The sequence below is a fragment of the Bombyx mandarina genome, chromosome 05 (assembly GCF_030267445.1).
Source record: "Bombyx mandarina strain Sakado chromosome 05, ASM3026744v2".
NCBI classification, from domain to species: domain Eukaryota; kingdom Metazoa; phylum Arthropoda; class Insecta; order Lepidoptera; family Bombycidae; genus Bombyx; species Bombyx mandarina.
In genome coordinates, this window is record NC_143212.1 from 16,690,767 (window position 1) to 16,715,092 (window position 24,326).

Below are 24,326 nucleotides of genomic sequence, written 5' to 3' on the forward strand. Positions count from 1 at the left end.
AACCTCCACAACAAACCTCCACTCCGTAACAAAAAGTCCACTGAAAAAATCTCAATATATGATCACCATTTTACTGAGATTATATTTCATCCCATATCATCTATTTCATTTCATTTAATTTCATCCCAGTTGATTAATGACTCAAATTAATCATCTTCATTTAATTTCATATCATTTCACTCAATTTTATCATTTTTTATAAAAATAAGAATATAAATTAAATAAGACATGACTTAAAGATCTTAGTTACCAGGTCATAAAATGCCCTTAAAAAAACCTAGTACCTCCTAGTACCTCAGAATTGTATTGAAAATAATATTTTATTTCTTTATTAATATTTGTGAAGTGCGAACATTTTAATTGGCAATCCCTAAACTTACAAAAGATTTCCTTATTATTCAACAAAATGAAGTCTCAGATAAATAACGTAAAAACCTGTATCGATATGTCTCTAAAAGTTATACGTATGTACGATTGGTTGCTGGATTTATATGTATTGGTAAGCGCTCTTCTCATACAGCATGAAACTCTTCGGCACTTTTTTAAGACAAAAAATATAGTCCAAATCTTCTAAGTTTTAAATATCTTAAAAAATTCGGTCCTAAGGCTTGCATTAAAATTTTCTCATTTAAGTAAACGTGTACTTAAAGGGTAATCACGAAATACTTTCATGATTACTTGCACTAGAGCATATTGGGATACACTTACGCACCTACTATATCATCACCGCGCCCAATTCTAATGCAAAGAAGCAATAACATCAGTTTTGAAAGAGCCCTTTTACAATAAAAAAGCAACATGAACCTCCTGTCTAGCGTAGTTGTCAGCATTCGTAATGTAATGTTTATAAGATTTAACGTCCAACGTTATGGGCATCTTCCATGTCTATTTTCTTAGATTGGTGTAATATTATTTGTATTATTTTCTTTTATATCTTTCTTTCTTATCTTTGTAATCTTTTAATCAATAACTCATAGATTTATGTTATTTCTGAATTACTCTAGAAATGTTGTGAGGTCAGATCACATGCAATACTGCACTGTGCCATTGACATTGTCAATGAGCCCATTCCAAGAGCAACAATAACAACTACTAATGATGTGTCCAATAAGGTCATCAGTCTTTGATATAAAATATACCAATTTAATATAAGTACCAATAACTTTAAAATTGTGATGATTAAAATAAAAATCTATCAGAATAATAATTAAATTACATAATACAATGTTAAATAAACAAAGAAACTTTATGTTTTTAGTTTAAATTGTAATATTTTCCAATTTCAGGATTTCTTTGTAGACAATCACTGGTATAGGCTTCCGAAATCTTGGCAAGAGAATCTTGATGAGATTGCCTTGGAACAATTGGGAAATATATTATCAGAAAAACCAACTTATCATACGTTTCCGTTATCATTGCTAGCTTTAATCGCCACTGTAAAGGCATTGGGCCTACCACGAAAAAACAGCAACACTATAAAAAAAGATGTTACACAAATCACAGACCAATGCGGTACTTATAGTAAAATAAAAAATCTATTCTTGAAACATGTTAAATTGAAGAAGCGGCATGAAGTCAGTGTAATGGCTGAAATCGTTACTGATGTTGCATTGAAATCAAGATGTAATGCAGTTATAGACTTTGGTTCAGGTCTCGGTCATTTAGTGAGGATGTTGGCATATAAGAACGAGTTGTATACTGCAGGCATTGAGTGTCAAAAGCAACTGACGGAGGAGGCTAGGTCTGTACTGTTGGTATGTATATAAATTAACCAATAAATATTACAAAAGATTTTTCAGTTAATTTATTAATGAAGTAATGGAAACAATATTATGTGATAAATAAAACAGTAAATGGCTAAAAATGTAACAACCTAATTGGCTCTTCCAATTTTTCCCTGTTAATTCAGGCAGCTTGTTGAATGAAAACCCTATCAAACTACTAATAAACCACTATTAAACTGAAGCACTAATTGCTAATTTAAAACATTATATAATACTCAGAATCCATTGTATTTCAGAAAACTAGACCTTGAATTTGAATACACTGCAAGAAAATACACCAAAGAAGAGTTTACATCTAATCTACATCGGCCCATACATTATAACATCTCATTATCCAGTCATGAGCAACTTCAACACCTGCCTTTACCAATTCATATGACAAACTATGGATTGATTGGGCTCCATCCATGTGGAGATTTAGGCCCTTTACTCTTAAAACACTTCATATGTTCCGATCAGGTGAAATTCATATGTGTTGTAGGCTGTTGTTATACAAAGTTAACAGCAGAAGGATATCCAATAAGCAACTATGTTAAAGAATTAAAAGGTGATCTGTCTTTTGTGAGCAGAGAGATTGCTTGTCACGCTATCGAAATGTACTCTGAGAGATTGAGGCAAGGACTTTATGAAGATTTAAAGGTAAGCAATATATGTAAAAATATACATATACTATATATAATTAGAAAAAAAATTTGCTGCATGTACAATTCCAGAACAATAGGCATGTTTGATACTTTATTCTAATTTATTATCAAAATGTTATGCCTTCCAAAATGTAAAACATGAAAACTTCACAAACATATATCAAGACATTACTCTATTGAGTAGACATTACTCTATTGAGTAATGTCTTGATTGTTGTTGATTTGTTTTTATTCAGCTACATGGTAAGGAATACCTTACATAAAAATACACAAGTAAGATACACATTTTAAGCTGCTGTTTGCATTTCATTTGATCACCACAGTTAAAGAGCTAATGTGAGATAATGATTCACTCTCTCATTCATTCTACCGCTATCCATCTTTCAAATATTGCATCATTTTATAACTATCATTTGTTTTTAGCTTTTACTGTCTCGCTAATGTTTGGTAGTCATAATATCAACATACTATATTAAAAATATATCATGAAATGAATGGTCATATAGGAGCATAGTGATAATATACGTAATGTCTCAATAACAGGTGCACGCATACAGAGCAGCTCTGGAGAAAATATTAGTTGAACATAATCCCAAATTGAAACACGCTCCAGTTAGGAGTTTGAAACACACCCAAGATTTGAGTTTTGAAAAGTAAGAATATGTGTTATGTGTGCTATTGAAATAAATTAGCCATTAATCAATCCAGGTCAGTCTTATAACACACACATATGTCACACTGTTTATAGACATAGCGCCCATAGACTCAACGTTGAATGCTTTTGCTCACTGTTATTCTCATTGCCATAATGGCTGACCTACATTTAAAACTGGTATTGATTGTTATACAGTAAGAACAGGTGTCTAGGTTAATTATTATAGGAACTATTAAAGTTTTGCACATGATGATAACAGTTGATCTGAATTATTGAACCCCTCACACTTTGTATGAATGCACCGTAGTCATGACTGCATTAGATCAGTGATTTAGTTCACAGGTGGGCCTAAACATATAAAATAACTTTATTACCAAATTTTTTGACTTAAACCTCTGAAATATTAGTTTTAGCTAAATTTTTTTCAAATAACTAATTTATAAATAGATACTGTTCGTTGGCGGTTGAGAAGCTGTGCTTGCGTTGGCCGCTGCCGGACGTGTCGGCGGGGGGCGTGTCGGCGTGCGGCGTGTCGGCGGGCGCGGAGGAGGTGCGCGAGTGGCGGCGCGTGGTGGTGGTGTACACGCTGCGGCTGGCGCTGGCGCCGCTGGTCGAGACCGTGCTTTTGTTGGACAGACTGCTCTTTGTGTTGGAACACGGTAACTAATGAAATTGTAAAGTACTTTCAGTGCAGTCGTTTGACGTGGGTGATGTAATACCTCTTGTCAGCTACTCCTAACAAGGTTCTAATGGGATCGCATAATTTAGCTCGGAATTTCGTAGATCTTTACATAGTATTGATGGTAAGATCTCTTGTGAGTCCGTGCGGGTAGGTACCACCACTCCGCCTATTTCTGCCGTGAAGCAGTAATGCGTTTCGGTTTGAAGGGTGGGGCAGCCGTTGTAACTATGTATACTGAAACCTTAGAACTTATATCTTAAGGTGGGTGGCACATTTACATTATAGATGTCTTTGGGCTCCAGTAACCACTCAACACCAGGTGGTCTTGTATTTGGTTTGGTGATGGTCAAAAACAGTTTATTCATGAAATTGAATAATTTTTGTTTAACATCGTGGTTTAGTATCAATTAACAAATTAACAAATTTTTTATTAACCCTGTGCTGAGTTGGCTCACAACTAGTCATTTGCTGTTGTTAAGTGATTGTCGGAGTCCATGGGCATCACGTCGCCACCGCCGTCTGAGGCACGAGGTCAGTCGAATGGGGTATGCGGCAAGATTTTGTATCTGTGATGCTAATGATTTGTTAGGACCGGACGAATGATCCGTCACAATTCCGACCCTTTACGAAATGCTCTAAAAGAATACCATATATAAAATTCAATATGCCTTTATTATCATACAAATACACATGTAAATAACATATTGATATATAGTCTAAGTTGTATCCATATAGACATTGACAACATGAACACTAACAACACGAAAGCATATTCAAATTATTTAATTCCGGACCGTTAAGGAGTCTTGTATTATCTTTCATCTACCTATTCTTCCTTTGAGCAGACGCAGTTCAATTAAGTACATATCAGCGGTGATCGTCAGGTTTGAGCTCCGTGAGCTCACCTACTAGTTAAGGCTACGCTGATATAGCCTCTCAAGGCTCTCAGCTTAGGTAGGAAAAAAAAAGACTTGTGAAAGGCGATTTGGTTTAAGCGACATTTGTCTTTGTAATTAAAGATGCCTTTTATTTGCTATTAACATCAACAGTTCGACATTTTTAATTGAATTTCAATTAAGTTTAGTTCATTTAAATAGCTGAACAACTTTTATTTTTGTTATGATATATTTTCTAAATTTTAAACTTTAAATAGCTTTCTGGTAAATTTGCAAAAAATTACGCTTTTAATATAATAATATGTATAATTTGTTTCTGTCACCGACTGACACGCACATTGCGTGATTGAGAAATAGTATAAAATAACTAAATAAATAAATAGGTATTATAATGTGTACTGCGCGTGAGGGAAACATTCCCGAACACAAAACACGCAATAGAAGTCTTGTTCCTGATCCCAGCCAATAGATTAAAGTTTCTTTATTAATAATTATAATGGGACAGAAAGGGAAGTCTGAAAGTGGCACCTGTGACAGAGAAGCTGAGGAGTGCCCGTTTGGGATGGTATGGACATGTGATGAGACGAAATGAAAATGAGGTTGGTAAGAGAGTGTTAACTATGAATGTGGAAGGATATAGAGGAAGAGGTAGACCTAAGAAGAAATGGATGGATTGTGTGAAATACGATATGGGTAAGAGGGGAGTGAGCGAAGAAATGGTATATGATAGAAGAGTATGGAAGGAGAAAACATGTTGCGCCGACCCCAGGTGACTGGGAGAAGGGCAGGATAATGATGATGATGAGGCAGAACCAGGATTTCCACATACGCATTGTCGATGGTCTCGCTGCTTATCAAATATACACCTACCCCAACGAGTGTTTATGAACTAAATTCGTATTTGCGATGAACCAGTTTTAAAGTTCATCTGTCGTGAAGTGACATTGCTCATAGTCACAAATCGAGATGAATGTCTCGCAGCCCAACCGAAAAAAAGAATCACTAGTTTAAATTATTATATAAACACTCCACTGTCACAACTTAAAATCGCTTTTTTTTCAACAATTGAATATATTTTTAATTAAATAAAAAATTATACATAAGTGACTAGAAATGTTAATAATTTAATTAAATCTATGTACTGGAATGTCTTTTTTTTAATTCTGATTTAAATTGACTTTCGAAAAGTATTTTTCAAAAGAATATGTAGGTGCCTGTACACTTAAATTAAATCGAGAGGCCGTATGAGAAATTTTATATTTCCCCTTATTTCTCCTTTGAATGTCTGATATCCTACCTTTAACTTTTAATGAATGACTAGAGAAACTTATAAAATGTACTTAGTATTAAAAATATACATAATTTAACTTAATTAAGAGACCTATATTTAGATGTGTTTTTTATTTATTTCAGGTTTGTCTTGTGAGATCCGTCCGATTTTTGACCCGAAGTTGTCTCCAAGGAATCACGTGATAATTGCAAGAAAACCTAATTAGAATGGAGTCAACAGTTCGGGTCGCCGAATATTAGTTAGGCCGAATATAAATTAAAATAGATTTTTATTTAAAAAACACATTTTTGTGAACATTTCTGATGTCTTTAAATATTTATCTATCTATCAATGTTATTAAATATTTCATTATTTTCTAGATATTATTGTACTTTTTATGAAATAAAGTTAATAATAATGGTTTAATAATTTTTTTCTTGTTACAAATTAATGTTTCTCATATTCACGGTACCAGGGTGGGATATACATTTGCTTTATGTGTACTGAATTCGTACGTGACATATAAGGTATGAACATTTTAGGTATTACATATGAAATTGGCTTTTTGTACGAGAGGAATATAAAGTATATTTCTTTTGTAAAATATATTTAATTAATCAAAGTATGCACTGTTGTTATCTATGCACTTTTGCCATCTCATAGGTAGTTCATTGATCCCTTTACTAAAAAACCCATGGGGGCGAGAATAAACTCTGAAGGCGGTTTCGACTGCCGCATCGGAGGTGAATTTTTGAAGTTATACTTCTTTAGGCGCGTTATGAAAAATTGATGAGAGTGAAATTTTACGTTGCGCGCACACCGTGACACAAAATTAACAGAAATGAAGTTGCCCACTAAATCGCTCATTACAATACGACCGACGTAACTTGGCGAGTCTGAATATAGCCGCAGGTGAACTTTCGCGCATGTACACTCGTAAAAAAGTGTTATTAGCATTCATTTTTTAGTAATATAAATGACAAAATTATTTTTTAATATAATTCATACTAAATATTATTAAATTATTAACGTTAAGTGTTTATTATTAATTATTTAATATTTAAAAAAAAAAGAAATAAATTTAATAAAAATAAAGTATAACTTCTTACGCGCGTACATAAGTACACGCATCCTTTTCTTCTTTTAAAGAACTTGTACAAATTCCCAAAAAAAATATGTTAATCTGTTGGAGCAAGGTCCGGAGAGTACGGTGGATATCGCACAGATTCCAATTGTAGCTCATCTAACTTAGTAGTTGTTTGTTGTGCAGTGCGTGGTCTTGTGTCAATTTTGTTTAAGTACACGGTGCATTGGAGATTTCTACACTGTAACATTAAATGCCACATTCGAACTGTTTGGTGACGTATTTTGCATCGCATGCGATATAATACCATTCCGGAACAGTTGACGCTCATAAACTTCAGTCGGTACGGTCTCTATGGAGGCCGCCCCCTAGGGTTCACGAAATAGGAACTTCATACGCTTAAGAGCTTATAACGATAGGCGACTTGGCTGTGCCCCTGGCATTGCTGATGCCCATGAGCGACGTTAGCTAGGTATTTACTATACCAGTATAGGTATAGTTACTATACTCCTATACTATATACATATATAGTATAGGAGTATAGGAGTAGTGGACTGTATGATCACAATAGCAATAAAAAATCGTACAAGTGAATATTGTACTTTTTTTTAAATTTAGTATCTTTGGGAACGCACACTGGATATATTTGCAGAATTGGTAAAAAGGTCTTGTATACTACGAGAACAGCGGTTGTAATTCTTACGTAATATTAAACAAATAGATATACAATATAGTACATTTCTTAAGTAAAATATTTTTTTTCGAATAAATATTCATATTCACTACACTAAAACCTATTTTATATTTAATACTTAATTAGACTTACTTACTTTAATAAATGTAATATTTAAACATTTTCTAAACTAGTTTTTCTTTCGATATTCTATCGTTTCTGTGTGCATCTGTAAACTGAACTAGGATTCTTAAATAGATTTCCGTATCAGGGTCGCCAAATCTTTACGTATTAGTCGCTTCTTTTTAATTATTAAATGCTAAAAAGCTATGTTAGTTATACCCCTAATTTTAAGGGTTTTTAAGGCTTGTATATAAGAAGTAAGAATAAAAAAAGATACCGTCAACGAATATGACATTAATCTGATTAAATTATTTTCAATAGGCAAGATCAGATCGGGCGCATTTTATACAGAGGTTTCAAATTCAATCTAGTGCTCATTGAATTGGCATCAGTACTGGACATATTACTGATATATTACCGATATCTAAGACATGAGTACTGGTGAACCAGTTTCGCGTTGCAAAGTTTAGAAAAGGCGACACAACAATTGCTCCCAATCAACAAGCCTTAGATTCTACGAAGCCCTGCTCTTGCTAGGGATAGTGTTAACAAATTCTCTCAGGTTGAGCCCGTGAGCTCACCTCCCTCTCTGTGCCTAGTTGGAATAGCACTCAGACTAACGAATAGGTAGGGAGAAATCGAGAAGAGACAACTGTAGACGCTGTTACCGAATTGGAAAAATCTTAACATGAATGAATCTATACTAATATATAAATCTACAGTGGTTTTTACCGATGTTCCGTTATAACTACTGAACCATGCATCCGATTGACTTGAAACTTGGTATCCGTGTAGAAAATACATGTACTTAATGGATAGGCTAATATTTAAATGAGTGTTGGACTCCCTACATCAGTTGCGGGGGCGTTAATGATGAGAATCTTTGTGGGGGTGAGAAATTATAATGTTAATTTTAAATGCCCAGCGAAGCGGACGGGTACAATATATGATGGTGATTGTTATTACAGCATTCAGTGACCAGTGTGCTTAAAGCGAGTTTTTACCCACAGACACAGCCCACTGAGTTTCTCGTCGGATCTTCTCAGTGGGTCGCGTTTCCGATCCGGTGGTAGATTCTGCGAAGCACGGCTCTTGCTAGGGCCAGTGTTAGCACCACTTTGGTTTGAGCCCCGTGAGCTCACCTACATTTTAGAGCGAAGCTGATATAGCCTCTCAAGGCTATCAGCATAGGTAGGAAAAAAAGACGGGCGAGTTTTTTAACGTCCTCGATCGCCTAAAAGTTAACTCAAGTTTGTATGGAGTTGGAACAGCGCCCCTAGCGGCAAACGTAGCACGCTGCTATGAAGGCGATGTCGGCTGGAAGTTGGTCCGCGACTCTCGAGAGCACATCGTACGACAACCCATTTATATTTTGATAATAATTTATCGTGTGCCATACAAAATACATCAGTTTTATAAATTTCGTCAGTAAATTTTTGAGCTATTGTTAAGAATCATTTTAACCTACCCACGTTTTGAAAAACGTTCCCAATACACCCTGTATACGTTCTTTTTTTTTTGTAGACAAATGAGTAAACGGCAAATGGTTATCATTGCTCATAAACGTTAGCGACACCAGGGGCACAGCCAGCTTATATCTAAACACCGGTTTTATATTATTTTGTGATGCAAAGATTCAGTAAGTGAAAAGATTCAACGACTAGCTTCAGTTTTCACAGCTGTAATGTATGCTTCACAGCTGTATTACTGGTGGTAGGACCTCTTGTGAGTCCGCACGGGTAGGTACCACCGCCTTGCCTACTTCTGCCGTGAAGCAGTAACGCGTTTCGGTTTGAAGGGCGTGGCAGCCGTTGTAACTATACTAAGACTTTAGCACTTATATCTCAAGGTGGGTGGCGGCATTTCCGTTGTAGATGTCTATGGGCTCCAGTAACCACTTAACACCAGGTGGGCTGTGAGCTCGTCCACCCATCTAAGCAACAAAAAAAAAACGCTCCAAGTTCTGAGTATCTAACACCAGCTTGGTCGACTGAGAACTCTTGTATTAGTGTTTCAACGGCAGAGTCAGGCGGTAGCGTGGTGCGGCGGCAGCATCGGAGCCGGTTCATCATCAGAATCGTCCGATTGCACCCTCGTGAAGCGACGCCGTTCGAGCAGACGCCGCAACTTGAACTCTCCCGACCCGTACTCCCAGCGACGACGGGTCGTCCCCTTGGGACCTGTCAAATTATTACATTCGATGATCCTTTTGTTTCCATTAGCGTCGATGGTCAAATGAACTAACGCTCCGAGGTTTCATCAGCTGTAGGAGCTCGTAGACAAAGCTAACGACACTTGCCCATTGTCACGTTTCGGTGGCGATTTGAAGAGTAAGGTAGACCTTATTTATTTCTCAGTTATTTTTAATGTGATCCAAATTTCCAACACGCGTCTAAGTGGGCGGTGGCGCTAACTTTGTCGGGTTTTGTTTTCATAGCCAACACCAACTGGAGATGTAAAGCTTATCAAATAAATAAATAGAGCATTATCTACACGATAAAAAAAAAGGTACTTACACTGAACTAAAAAAAGTGCGAAAACAGGCTTAGGTGCAAAAATAAAAATTAAAACACAAAAAGCTGCTTCAAATAAAATATATTTCGAGTTAACGTTAGGTAATATATACAGCACAATCACGATCGAATAAAATGAATCTGAAAGTTAGAGCCATAACGTCGGATCTAGTTTTAGTTAAAATCGTGTTTATACGTATTTATATATAGGTTTTTTTCTTCTTTGAGTCTCAATTATAAACTTAGATAAAATATTTCAACCATACTCACCCTAAAATGGTCGCTTAGACTATTATAATGCATTTATTAAAAACACTGGAAATGTTTGAATCAGAACTGTATGTCCGACTTTACGTCTCTAACTTTGAGAACCATTTAACATTCACTATACTATCGGGAGACATCCATGTCAAATATTAATGCAACTAAAAAAAAAACTTTGACAGCCACTGTCCATCTCCTATTATAGTCGACGCATTTTAAACTGAATCGCCGGGCAATAACTGTCACTGACAGTATAGTCTAGTCAACAAGTTCAAAAACGTGTTAAATAGACATAAAGCTCCTAAAAATATGTACGATAGCTCATTGGATGCGGAATGATGTCTACAAAAATGTTTTTTAAGGGCTTATTAGCACATAAAAAATTGCGATTGTTATAAACAAAATAAGATTTAAAAAAAAAGGAATTTGGTTTTTCCTTAATAATTTCTAAAATAATGATATTTAAGGAATTTTGAAAAAAGATCCTGAAAGAGGAGGAAATTTCCAATAAAAAAGTCCCAACTCCCGGAATTCTATCTCTATTATTTATAAAAAAAAAAATAACGCTGAAAATAGCGCTCCGCGAGGTCGCTACGGCATAGGCGCGCAGTCTAAAAAGCCGGTATATCGCCTAAAATAATTTTTTTATAGTATTAAATAACAATTTAAAAATTTGAATAATTTATGGTGTAATCTAAACACTTGAAGGAAAAAAACCTCGGTGAAAAAAAAATATTACATCGATTTTTCAAAAATTTACACCATTGTTAATTAACTAACTTTTTTCCAATCTCTGTTTTTATAAATTACGGTATAAAAGTTACAATAATTCATCTATAAATTTTTCCCTTCGTGGAGCTCTTATCATTTAAGTACTTAATAAAGTTAAGCAAAAAAATTTTTTTAATAAAGATTATATTATAAAGATTATAATTAAAAAATTATAATTATCAAAATAATAAAGATTATTTTGATAATTATAATTTTTTTTAATTAACAAAAAATTTAATTTCTAAAAAATGTTATGAAAAAATTTTTTTTTTCGTAATATCTTAATATTGCTGTTTTTGCATCTACAATAGGTTTTAATTAACATTTAAAAAAAAATTTTTACGCTATTTGTTAAGAAATTGTTTATAAATAAATAGACTATTTTGGGATTTAAAAAAAAAAAAGAATTACCGTCTTATTGTATAGGTGAAATAAAGATTTAGAAAAAAAAAAAAATCTTAAATAAATGTTTTAATTGTTTAAAATCGTTTTTTTCATATTTCAATTGTTTAAATAATTAGTTAAGAAATTATTTTTTTCTTAAAAATCATCATTGACTCTTTTCAGCGGATTAACAAAGAAATACATTTTTTTATAAATAATTTCATTGTTTATTAACTTAACAATTTGTTATAAAAAATTAATATTAATCGTTATATTTTTTTTCGAAAACTACAAAAAATTATAAAAACATACATAACAAAATATAGAAAAAAAAAATTTGTATTTTTTACAGCATTTTTAGATATTATATGATAATGAAATTACAGCCGTTACATAATTTGTCAAGCTATAAATTGTTATAACTTTTAAACTATAAGAGATACGGTAAAGGACACTCAGGTCATTTTTATAAAGGATTTATTTATCTTTAAAATAAATTCAAAATCGATCCTGTAACTATTGTTTATCAGTTATAAGCATTTTGATATTTTTTGAAATTTCATAGCTTATAATTTGTTGAATAATATAGATACAGCTACGGACCCAAAAACTTTTTTATTCTATGATAAAGTATCTTTCTAATTACGTATAAATCATATAAATATATAATTTTGTTTAAATAATATACTAGTTTTAATTTATACTTACCTCATTTACATTCTGCTATCGATCAGTTTTCATTTATTTATCAAATGCTTATAACAACTGATAAACAATAGTTACAGGATCGATTTTGAATTTATTTTAAAGATAAATAAATCCTTTATAAAAATGACCTGAGTGTCCTTTACCGTATCTCTTATAGTTTAAAAGTTATAACAATTTATAACTTGACAAATTATGTAACGGCTGTAATTTCATTATCATATAATATCTAAAAATGCTGTAAAAAATACAACATTTTTTTTTCTATATTTTGTTATGTATGGTTGTTTTTATAATTTTTTGTAGTTTTCGAAAAAAAATATAACGATTAATATTAATTTTTTATAACAAATTGTTAAGTTAATAAACAATGAAATTATTTATAAAAAAATGTATTTCTTTGTTAATCCGCTGAAAAGAGTCAATGATGATTTTTAAGAAAAAAATAATTTCTTAACTAATTATTTAAACAATTGAAATATGAAAAAAACGATTTTAAACAATTAAAACATTTATTTAAGAAATTCTTTTTTTTTCTAAATCTTTATTTCACCTATACAATAAGACGGTAATTCTTTTTTTTTTTTAAATCCCAAAATAGTCTATTTATTTATAAACAATTTCTTAACAAATAGCGTAAAAATTATTTTTTAAATGTTAATTAAAACCTATGGTAGATGCAAAAACAGCAATATTAAGATATTACGAAAAAAAAAAATTTTTCATAACATTTTTTAGAAATTAAATTTTTTGTTAATTAAAAAAAATTATAATTATCAAAATAATAAAGATTAAAAAAATTTTTTTGCTTAACTTTATTAAGTACTTAAATGATAAGAGCTCCACGAAGGGAAAAATTTATAGATGAATTATTGTAACTTTTATACCGTAATTTATAAAAACAGAGATTGGAAAAAAGTTAGTTAATTAACAATGGTGTAAATTTTTGAAAAATCGATGTAAAATTTTTTTTTCACCGAGGTTTTTTTCCTTCAAGTGTTTAGATTACACCATAATTTATTCAAATTTTTAAATTTTTTTTTTAATACTATAAAAAAATTATTTTAGGTGATATACCGGCTTGTAGGGATGTGCACGCAATGCGACCCGTTATCGATACTTAGCTACTAGCGCACGAGGGGTCGATGCGTCATCGTGACTAATACGATCTATACAGTATCTCTATGATCACGTAGAAAAAAACATTTTATCTTACAAATTAAAAACTTTCATTTTCAGATAGCGAAAAATTATTCTTATTAATACTTAACATAATTTAGCGTATGGATAGTACCGATCTCATTATCGATATGCATCTCTACAATTCTTACGCACGTCACTATAGCTCTCCATTAGACCTGTAGGTGCGAGCGAGACAGACAGATAAATATGATTTATGACCCAAGGCCTCAGTTCATAATACGTCGACTATAGTCTAGATATTACTGCGCTCTCTCGTCGGTTCGTAAATTCATTAATACGTCTGCAAACCTTATGATTAGAGACGACCACACTACGAACTCAAATTGAAATATGAAACTAATTATTATTTATGCTAATATTAAAATTGTATTAATTCAATCTGATCGACTACTAAATTGATAGTGTAAAATTATCTTTGAGTAGTCAGTATATATTATATCCTTCAAAAATTTATCACCAACGGCTCTGAAACTTATACAACTTTAGCATTTACTTAAATCTCAATATAAATCACAACACAAGTTAAACAATAATAATAATCTCAGATCGATAGTTAATTTGAGATCAAAAACCAAAACTTCGATATATTGTAAATATTTGTAATAGAACTTAGCTAAAACAAAAATAAATAAATTTTAGAAAAAATAAAAATTTACATAATTCAATCCGACACATTTTCAGGTGTATAAGAGACGTATAAAAATTGTTTCATCAAATGCATTTTGGACCACATTTTATATCACATTTCTTTTATAATATAATCATTAATTCACAATAATTTTATTCTAGGAATGTTTATCAGCAACCGAAATCGTAGCAAACAAGCAAGAAATTAAACGCAAATAAAAAAGAATAAGATAAGTAATTTGGATAACTTTGATAATTTAAATATGGGTAGTTCGAGTTTTAGCAAAGTTAATGAAGACAGTGTTGGTCCCAATTTTGATATTAAATATATCATCATAATATAATATAAATAAGATTTTTAGTCTGTCTTTACATCAAATAATGGAAAATAATGTTTGTTGTGCTTGATGTAATAATCGACGGAAATTCACATCACTAAAAATTTTTTCAAATGTTTTTCAGTTTAAATATTTTTTAATTAAATATGTATAAAAATTACCATAATTTCATAAATTAAATGCAAAATGTTTAAAATCAAAATGGGAATAACCAGAAAAAATACCCTGATATATTCAACAAAACAAAGTTACCCAAATTAACTATACACTGCATTGTCTATAAATGATCAAATAAAAATAGAGTAAATTGATCTGTATGAAGGGAAGGTCATTGTAGAGACTACATACAGTAGCACTGTCTCGCGTGTAACTCGTTAGTGAACAGGCAAACATTCAGAAAATCTTAAAGACCTACAAGGATAATGTTTCAATATTTTAACTTCGTGTGATGTCAGCATCAGACTCAGAGTAATGTACTGCATGATTCTTTACATTCAAATGAAAATATTATATTTATTGAGAATAGAATTTCAATAATTAGTAGGCCGCTTATATCAATCAATAATTGGGTCGCCTTTGGATTTAATGCGCCGTATTATTATGATCTTTACATTTAGAAAAATAGTATTTTATAGTTAGTTTATATTTAGGAGGTAATCTCTGGGATTGACTCTTTAAAGTGTGTAAAGTGTCTACTAAGCTAGAGTAACGTTGGCACAGATGTAGTTAGTATATCTAATTATTTCGATGATCATTTTCCAGTACAAGTGTATATATAGCGCGGGTCAGTGGCGGGGCTCACCGCGCGCGCGACGCAGCGCCCCCCGCAGCAGCAGCGCGCCCGCACACAGAGCCGCGCCCGCGCCCGCCGCCGCGCCCGCCCAGCGCCCGCCGCGTGACGTCACCGCGCCCGCTGCACACACCACCGTACTTATCAACGCGGATGCCGTCATTGACCCCGAGACATGATGCCGTATCCCTAATTCACGATGCCATGACAACATCTATCTATATATAAAAAATGAATTGTTGTTCGTTAGTCTCGCTAAAACTCGAGAATTTTGCTAATTTTGGTCTTGAATTATTTGTGGAAGTCCAGAGAAGGTTTAAAAGGTAGATAAATATGAAAATTCTCGGAATTAAATAAGCATAACAATTTTGTTTTTCCTTTGATGTGTCCCCCGTCGGACGGATTTTTTAATGTTTGTTTTAAGTTTATTTTATACAAAAGTTTAGGTCTTTTATTTATCGATTGAGGTACTACGAAGTCTGCCGGGTCAGCTAGTTGCTTAAATAAAAACGTCACAAAGCATACAAACCTACTCACCGAGAGTGGCGGGCGTGGCGGGGGGCGCGGCGGGCGGCGCGGGGGGTGCGGGCGGCGCCTCGTCGCGCAGGCGCTCGTCGACGAACTTGTAGACGGCGTGCGGGGCGAGCTGCGCGACGTACACCGCGGAGCCGTCGGTCGCGGCCGCCACGTCGTGCGGGCTGGCGAGGCCGCTGGGCGCGTCGAACGTGCCCACGAGCCGCCCGGACGCCAGCTCCAGCACGTAGCCGCGCACCGGGACCACGCCGTTCGGCCCGTTCACCACGTACAGACGACCTCCTGTTCAACATTATAATATTAAACATTCATTAACAACGACAATGTCATCTATACTAATATTATAAAGAGAAAAGATTTGTTTGTTTGTTTGTATTGAATAGGCTCCGAAACTACTGAATCAATTTGTAAACATTTTTCACTGTTTGGAAGCTACACTATTCCCGAGTGACATAGGCTATAATATTTTTAAAAAAAAATAGGGATCCTTACTAAAACTCCAATAATGTAACTCAAGGTGTAAAAAAAATACCTAAAATATTATGTACATCGCGTGCCCTGCGAAAACTATTGATGATAGAATAAAATAATGTACTACGACTTTGTAGAACACATTATTATTTGCAAAAAGTGTTGCGACAGCATATGTCTAACTATTATAGTTATGCCGCAATAAGTGTTCTTTTATTTAAAAATATAAAACAACGTCAAATATTGTTGAAATTTTTGTTAAAGATCCGAGCAGCGCCGGAGCGGGCCGTGTATTATATATTACTAGCCGTACTCGTCCGTTTCGCTGGGCATTTAAAATTGGCATTACTATTTATTGTCATTATTATTAGGGGTCCAACACTTATATACATATTAGCCTATCCATTAAGTACATGTATTTTCTACATGGATACCACGTTTCAAGTCAATCAGATGCATGGTTCAGTAGTTATAACGGAACATCCGTAAAAACCATTGTACATTTATATATTAGTATAGATAAATATTCATTATTTTTAAGGGATTTTATGACATGGTCACTAAGACCTTTAGGTCAAGTGTTATTTTAATTTTAATGAAAACTGCACTATATGAAAAATGAAGTGAAATGAAGTTAATTAATATACATAGCATGAAATTAAATTAAATGAGATGAGATAATGGGATGAAATATAATCTCAGTAAAATGGTGGTCATTTATTGAGATTTTTCAGTGGACTTTTGGATGATCCCGAGAAGTTACGTTCGGCAGCTTTGTTTTATTTTCCCACATTTATGCACTTTCGCAGATATTAAACAGTTAATAAACCACCGTTATTACACGTTTAAATCTGAAGAAACACTAAATAGACAAAATAAAACAAATCACACACTTCACTACTCGCATTCCCGCCATAAAGTGATATTCATTCTTAAGTTTTTAGAATGATCTACCCACAAAATCTGCGTCAACATTTTTTTTCTTAGTTTACCGGCATACTTGTGGATTTGTAAGTCATTCTAGAAATTTACTGATCTGTCGGTATACATCTGTATCAAAGGTTAGACACATGGTGTATAGTATACTTGTTTTTTTTTTTTTTATTGCTTAGGGACGGGCTCACAGCCCACCTGGTGTTATGGTGTTAAGTGGTTACTGGAGCCCATAGAAATCTACAACGTAAATGCACCACCCATCTTGAGATATAACTTCTAAGGTCTCAGTATAGTTACAACGGCTACCCCACCCTTTAAACCGAAACGCATTACTGCTTCACGGCAGAAATATAAAAATCATGTCTCTAGATGACCGCAAGCGCTCAGTAACACTCCATGTCGCCTCTGGTAACAACGTAGTAAGCAGTAGTAGTAGTGTAGCGGCATAATGTTAAATATAAGTGCTTAGAAAAATTATTTTATCTAAAGCAAAAGTCTTGTTTGTAATGACAAATATAAAAAATAAAATCACATCATTCATCAAAAGTCACATCTTAACGCTCCAGTGGTTCAGTGTAAGGCGAGGTACTGTCACACATGCCCATTGGTGATGGGCATATCTGGCCATTTAGATTCTCTCACATGTATGTACACGTGTGTGAGGTGATTCGCCACGGCCGATGGCCACGGCATGGGTTGCAATTAAAACTATAACTTAAATTAAAATGCCACAACAATATATCACCGTGAACCGGAGAATAGGCCACACTGAAGATCCTGGGTCCCATGAGCCAGCTGCTGTACGAGGTGACGTAGGAGCCGTTGTCGTGCCTGAAGCTGGCGACCCTGCCCCTCTCCCGGTCCGCCACCAGCACCACCCCCGAGCTCTCGGCCAGCGCCAGCGCGTGGGGCACGTTCAGAGAGAACGGCGAGTGTGAGTTATCTACAACAAATTATTATTATATGTGGCTTGTGGAGAGTATTAAGCGATAGGCAGCGGCTTGGGGCTCTGCCCCTGGCATTGCTGAAGTCCTTGGGTGACGGTAACCACTCACTATCAGATGCGTCGTGTGCTCGTCTGCCTACAAGGGCAATAAAAAAAAAACAAAATAGTTTTTCTTTTTTTTTTTCTGGTCTCAGATAAATCTACGTAACATGTCATCGAACCAATATTTTTAAATAAAAACAAGTACCAAATATCAATCGATTAATATCGCAAAACTGTTTACCTCATATCTTAACTAAATAAAATACTAATTTTATTCAGGAATGATACAAAATTTTCCATTCGTTATACAATTTTTATAATCGTTCCAATAAAATCTAGAAATTATTTAATTAAAATCCTCAATTACCTCTTTAACCAATGTAAGCACTCCATATGTAACAATACTACTCATATCCAATTTTTGGAAGTGGATGGAGAAGCCCAGTATACACCTATCTTACGGATACTTACGAGTACCCCACTGCAGTATGATTTGCCCTTTAGGGTTATATTTCAGGATCCTGTGGTTGCAGTAGCCGTCTGCTATGAAAAAGTCACCGGTCGACATCACGGCCACCGCGCTTGGCTTACAAAAATGATGGTCATCTGTTCCGGGCACGAACCTATTGGGGGTAACGAGTTGTGGTTTAGTTATTATTCAAGAACATTTTATTACCAACAAACTTTTTTTTTTTTTTATTGCCTTTGTAGGCAGACGAGCGTACGGCCCACCTGATGGTAAGTGGTTACCGTCGCCCATGGACTTCAGCAATGCCAGGAGCAGAGCCGAGCCGCTGCCTACCGAATTTAAATACAATTTTTCAATGCTCCCTGTACTAAGCGCATTTGATATAATAGAAGACCTACATCCAGTTTTTTAATATAAGCGCATACCATTTCTGATATAGTGTTTGTATTATAAACTAAAATAATTATTTATATATATTATAGATCAAGGTGATTTTTTTATCGACAAATACAGTACTTCTGTGTATTGTCAGCATACTTAAATGATACGGAATTAAGACAAAGCAGCAAGTGCAGAGGTATAACGTCACAATACTGTTTATATTTTGTTCATTGATATTAACAATATTTGGACACGCGATATTGCCTGCCTGGACATTAAAATCAACTTTTTTGGTCCCTGTTAATTCTGTTTCTTTTAAGAAGCAAAAGTAATAAATATTGAAAATACCAGATATCACAAGAAAACAATTACCAAAGATCTTTAACGTTTGTATATATCCTAGTCAGGTCATAACTTCTGTCACATGTTTAATGTAAAATAATTGAAACAAGTTTATTCATTATGTAACCATTCATATACCAAAATGAACTTAACAAAACATAGATTCTTATGACACTAAAGTTTATTCAACACGACCTCCGTGATTTTGAATACAGGCCTTCAATCTGCGCGGCCAGTCGTCTATCGCAGCACGAACGAGGTCCATGTCAATATCGGCGGCTGCCTTAATCAAGGATGTCTTGAGTGACTCCAAATTGGGATGAGGCTTTGAGCACGCCTTTTTTTTTTTTTTTTTAAGAGATTTTATGACCTGGTAACTAAGACCTTTAAGTCATGTCTTATTTTACTTTATTTTCTTAATTTTATGAAAAATGATAATACGGAGTGAAATGAAATGAAGATGATTAATTTGAGACATTAATCAACTGGGATGAAATTTAATGAAATGAGATGATATGGGATGAAATATAATCGCAGTAAAATGGTGGTCATTTACTGAGATTTTTTCAGTGGACTTTTTGGAGGAACCCGAGAAGTTACGTCCAGCAGCTTTGTTTCATTTTCCCACATTTGTGCACTTTCACAGATATTAAACAGTTAATAAACCACCATTATTACACATTTAAACCTGAAGAAACACTAAATAGACAAAATAAAACAAATCACACAACTTCACTCCTCGCGTTCCCGCCAAAAAGTCTTGAGCACGCCTTTTCCTCCAAGTGTTGCCATATCTTGTAATCTAACGGATTCAAATCTGGACTGGAGGAGGGCCAGTCTTCGTGCCGGATGAAGTCGATTTCACGCGCCGCCAGCCAGTCTTGTGTGCTCTTCGCTCTATGAGCTGGCGCCGAATCTTGTTGGAATACCCAGTGCCTGTTATTGAACATGGTATGAGAAACAGGTTCCACAAGGTTCGTCAGGACTGTATTTTGATACACAACTGCATTCGTTTTTACACCTTTCTCACAAAAATGTACCTCTGTTAAGCCCCAATAAGAAACTCCCAACCATACCATGAGCGAGGATGGAAAATGACCTCGTTGGACACGCGGAATACGGTTGCTCGCTTCTTCACTACTGTGTGCGTACACCTTATCATTTTGTTTGTTGTAGCTCTCTTCTACGGTAAAAATTTTTTCATCCGAAAAAAGAATTTCCCGATATTTTTTTCCCGCGTACCGCTTCAACAAAGCGCGGCATCTCTTCAGTCTCGGGTCCATTAGACGAGCATCCAAACGATGTCCTGTTTTTCTTCGATATGCCCGAAGCCCTAAGTCTTCATTTAACACCCTTTTCACCGTGGTTCTGCTTAACCCCATCTGAAGGGCCAACAGTTTCTGCTTACGTTTGGGATTTCTTTGAATTCGCGCCTTCACAGCTTTTATCACTGCTGGAGTCCTAACAGACCGAGGGCGACCACTTCTTGACCTGTCATCTACACTAGAGTCTTCATTGTATCGTTTGATGGTACGATACACGAATCTTTTGGTTATATTCAAATTTTTCAGTATGTTAAAAATTTGAATTGGCGCGTAACCGCAACGATGCAACGCAATAACTGCAACACGGTCTTCTTTAAGCGTCCACTCCATATTTAAAAATGAGTAAAATTCTAAAAGTATACATTTTTATTTTCATGAACAATTCGAAATTCGAATTGAATAAACTTTTTTGTGGCCAGCATTCTAAAAGAAAAGTTTTTACTGTGTGACAATACTTATGACCTGACTAGTTATATTCCCTACCTATGCTGATTTTTTTTTTATTGCTAGATGGGTGGACGAGCTCACAGCCCACCTGATGTTAAGTGGTTACCAGAGCCCATAGACATCCACAACGTAAATGCGCCACCCACCTTGAGATATAAGTTCTAAGGTCTCAAGTTTAGTTAGGCTATATCAGCTTCTCCTTGACGTGTAGGTGAGCTCATGGGGCTCAAACCGGAGTGTTGCTAACACTGGCCCTAGCAAGAGCAGTGCTCTGCAGAATTAACCACCGGATTAGAAACGCGACCCCCTGAGAAAATCCGGCGAGAAACTGTGCTGTGTCTATGGGTTAATTCATTGTGACCAGTGCTTGTGGTACCTAAAAGCACGTTAATGAATCGGGAGGATCCGTAATGACGTGTTTACCATTCGGTCCACAAGATCGGGTATGAAATTTGTATAATAATTAGGGTATTACCAAACCATTGCTTACGGTAGGGCCTGCTTGAATGTTTTTGTAATCTAAAATTGATAGCTGTAAATTAGGTGGTGGACAGCAGCTTGGCTGTGCCCCGAGCATTGCTGACGTTCATGAGTGACGGTATCCCCTCACCACCCGGTGGGTCCATGCCATGCCTACAAGGGCAATATATATTTATTGTTATACTTACTTTTCTCCCAGCACCATAGCAGGCACTCGTCGGTTGGTAGCATTAAATTTGAACACTTGATGTAGTGCCACATCAGTCGTCCAAACATTACCTTCAGAGTCCACCGTTATGCCATGGGGCATATAAAAACTGTTAAAGAAACATTCATTAAAAATACTATCATTAGTGATATTAAAAATAACTATTTAAGTAAAAAGGTTATTTGATGGGGAAAGATTAAGTTAATAAGTCTTCTTCTCGTCGATGAGTTAATCCATTAAAATGTGAAGTTGTCGTGGCCTAAAGGACAAGACAGCCAGTGCATTCGTATCAAGCGATGTGACGGTGTTTGAATCCCACTGGCAAGTACCAATTTTTCTAATGAAATAAGTACTTAACAAATGTTCACAATTGACTTCCACAGTGAAGGAATAACATAATGTAATAAAAATGAAACCTGCAAAATTATAATTTGATAAAAACTTGAAACCATATCTCAAGGTAGGTGGCGGCATTTACGTTGTAGATATCTATGGGCTCCAGTAATCATTCAACACCAGTTGGGCCGTGAGCTCTTACCTAAGCAATAAAAAAAATTAAAAAGATATCTCACCCACATTGAGACCTGAGGTCAAAGTTCAGACAGACAGACAAATCAAGGTCAGATATATACATATTATATATAGAAAAGAGATATTATATAGAGACCTAATAGAACTATAGATACTACATAGCTTATAGACCACTTTATAGGGCTTTCTTATACCTAATGAGTGCTCATTCAATGTCTTTTTTGCTAGTTATTGAGGTTGATTAATAGTGTGAAAAGAGTGAAAGAAACTTCTGAGAAACTGTAATTTGTAAGTACCCAGAAATTATTTTTCAATAAACTAATTCTCAATATAATACTGATACTCTTGGCAGTCTGATATATGAACTCTGTTGCTTGAAATTATTGAAAAACAGCTACATATTTTTTTAAATCATATGATATAAATAGTTGGCTAATTAATTATTAAGAAATCTTACTCACAAATCATCACCCCACATATCAAGAAGTTCTCCTGTTTCGTTGAAGATTAAGATAGTTTTGTGCTGTATGGCTGGTTTTCCAATTCCCAAGTATATATTCCCATTTGTAAATGTATGCTCATCCCAAGTATGTTCACCTCGGTGGAAGACTAGCACCCTGCCTGCATTGTCTAATGTTACTCCGGAAACTTGGCCTAGTGTTATTGATATATTCGGCCAGTCTTTCACAAATTCTGGTGCTGCAAATCAGATTTACACGTTTTATGTGATGATACAATGATTTTGTTTAATTACTACACGAGGAAAAGTCCCAAAGTTTCTTATTACATTTAGCAAATCATGATATTGTGACCCTTGTTATGGATTAGATTTCATTACTCAATATTCATTTATAAGCAATAAAAAAAAGTCCCAAAGTTCCTTATTACATTTAGCGAATCATGATATTGTGACCCTTGTTATGGATTAGATTTCATTACTCAATATTCATTTATAAGCGAAAAAAATTAAACTTTGAAGTTTAACATTGCTACTATAGACAGCCATTAATGTGTAATTTTACACTCCTTTGCCCATTTAATTTATTAAAGTAAACAAGAAACTCCTCTTCTAATTGTTTACAAGATAAGACACTTACAGCCAAGCTTGGGAGCAGTTATAGGACCTCATTAACAATTTAACTAAAAATATAATTAAAAGGTAACAGAGAAATTTGTAGTCAACTATGCTCACACTAAGGACAGGTTTAATGAAAAAAATAATATTTAAAATAATTTATATTTTATAATAGACTAACCATGCTCTAGTTTTTGCAATGCAGGTGATATATAATATGCAGGATTATTGTCTTCTTTGTCTGAAAAATAGTCCCGCTCTCCATACTAAAAAAAATATAATATCAAAGTACAGTACAATATTACACGAAGGAAAATTAATTTTAAAGGTGAGAACCTCTTTAAATATTTTTTTGAGGGATTTTCCCGCATCCATAATTGTCGTTTTCGGTCGAAATTTGATTCTTAATTTACAAAAGTTTGTGCGGAGATATCACGCAACCTGTTACGGGCCCACATCGCATGAATTTTGTCTTATATACATCAATTTAATAAAGACCTTCAAACATAATTTCAATAACTAGCTTGATGTTTACTTTTTAACTTATCAAATAAAATTCCACTTACTCCATTTACGTAAATTGATTCTCTTAAGCACAGTATCATAACGATCACTTTGAATAAGCATAATATATTATTCATTGTAAAATTTAACTAAATAAAATTAACTAAGTAAATAGGTAGGTAGAGATTAATTTGTCTTATTTGTTGATTTACTAGTTTCACAGACAGCC

At 34.3% G+C, this 24,326-nt stretch overlaps 2 protein-coding genes across 4 annotated transcripts; one reads left to right on the forward strand and one right to left on the reverse strand.

The window, feature by feature from the left end:
- Positions 1-222: 222 nt before the first annotated feature.
- On the forward strand, positions 223-6,232 carry LOC114247471 (methyltransferase-like protein 25B). The gene is made up of 6 exons (XM_028180454.2): positions 223-499; positions 1,287-1,741; positions 2,021-2,423; positions 2,972-3,081; positions 3,531-3,742; positions 6,075-6,232. Exons 1-6 carry the CDS (start codon positions 407-409, stop codon positions 6,155-6,157), a joined length of 1,356 nt encoding a protein of 451 aa, XP_028036255.2. The 5' UTR covers positions 223-406; the 3' UTR covers positions 6,158-6,232.
- LOC114247451 (peptidyl-alpha-hydroxyglycine alpha-amidating lyase 1) lies at positions 4,419-24,326 on the reverse strand. Of its 3 annotated transcripts, XM_089727923.1 has the most exons (9): positions 24,160-24,326; positions 23,775-23,859; positions 22,980-23,217; positions 21,968-22,096; positions 18,807-18,958; positions 18,093-18,290; positions 15,944-16,222; positions 15,419-15,529; positions 4,419-9,991 (listed from the first exon to the last, which is right to left on the reverse strand). In XM_089727923.1, exons 1-9 carry the CDS (start codon positions 24,232-24,234, stop codon positions 9,837-9,839), a joined length of 1,422 nt encoding a protein of 473 aa, XP_089584049.1. In that variant the 5' UTR covers positions 24,235-24,326; the 3' UTR covers positions 4,419-9,836. The 3 variants fall into 3 exon arrangements, with proteins under 3 accessions (XP_089584049.1, XP_028036229.2, XP_089584050.1); XM_028180428.2 differs by lacking the exon at positions 4,419-9,991 and having other exon boundaries at positions 15,404-15,529; positions 15,936-16,222; XM_089727924.1 differs by lacking the exons at positions 4,419-9,991; positions 15,419-15,529 and adding an exon at positions 15,581-15,624.

Excerpts from the sequence above, each read along its gene's own strand:
- LOC114247471 (XM_028180454.2), top strand. The coding sequence starts at position 407 with ATGAAGTCTCAGATAAATAACGTAAAAACCTGTATCGATATGTCTCTA. Across the intron at positions 3,082-3,530 it reads CAAGATTTGAGTTTTGAAAA|ATACTGTTCGTTGGCGGTTG; the intron begins GTAAGAATATGT and ends ATTTATAAATAG. Across the intron at positions 3,743-6,074 it reads GCTCTTTGTGTTGGAACACG|GTTTGTCTTGTGAGATCCGT; the intron begins GTAACTAATGAA and ends TATTTATTTCAG.
- LOC114247451 (XM_089727923.1), bottom strand. The coding sequence starts at position 24,234 with ATGAATAATATATTATGCTTATTCAAAGTGATCGTTATGATACTGTGC. Across the intron at positions 23,860-24,159 it reads AATCAATTTACGTAAATGGA|TATGGAGAGCGGGACTATTT; the intron begins GTAAGTGGAATT and ends TATTTTTTTTAG. Across the intron at positions 22,097-22,979 it reads GATATGTGGGGTGATGATTT|TTTTTATATGCCCCATGGCA; the intron begins GTGAGTAAGATT and ends TTTCTTTAACAG.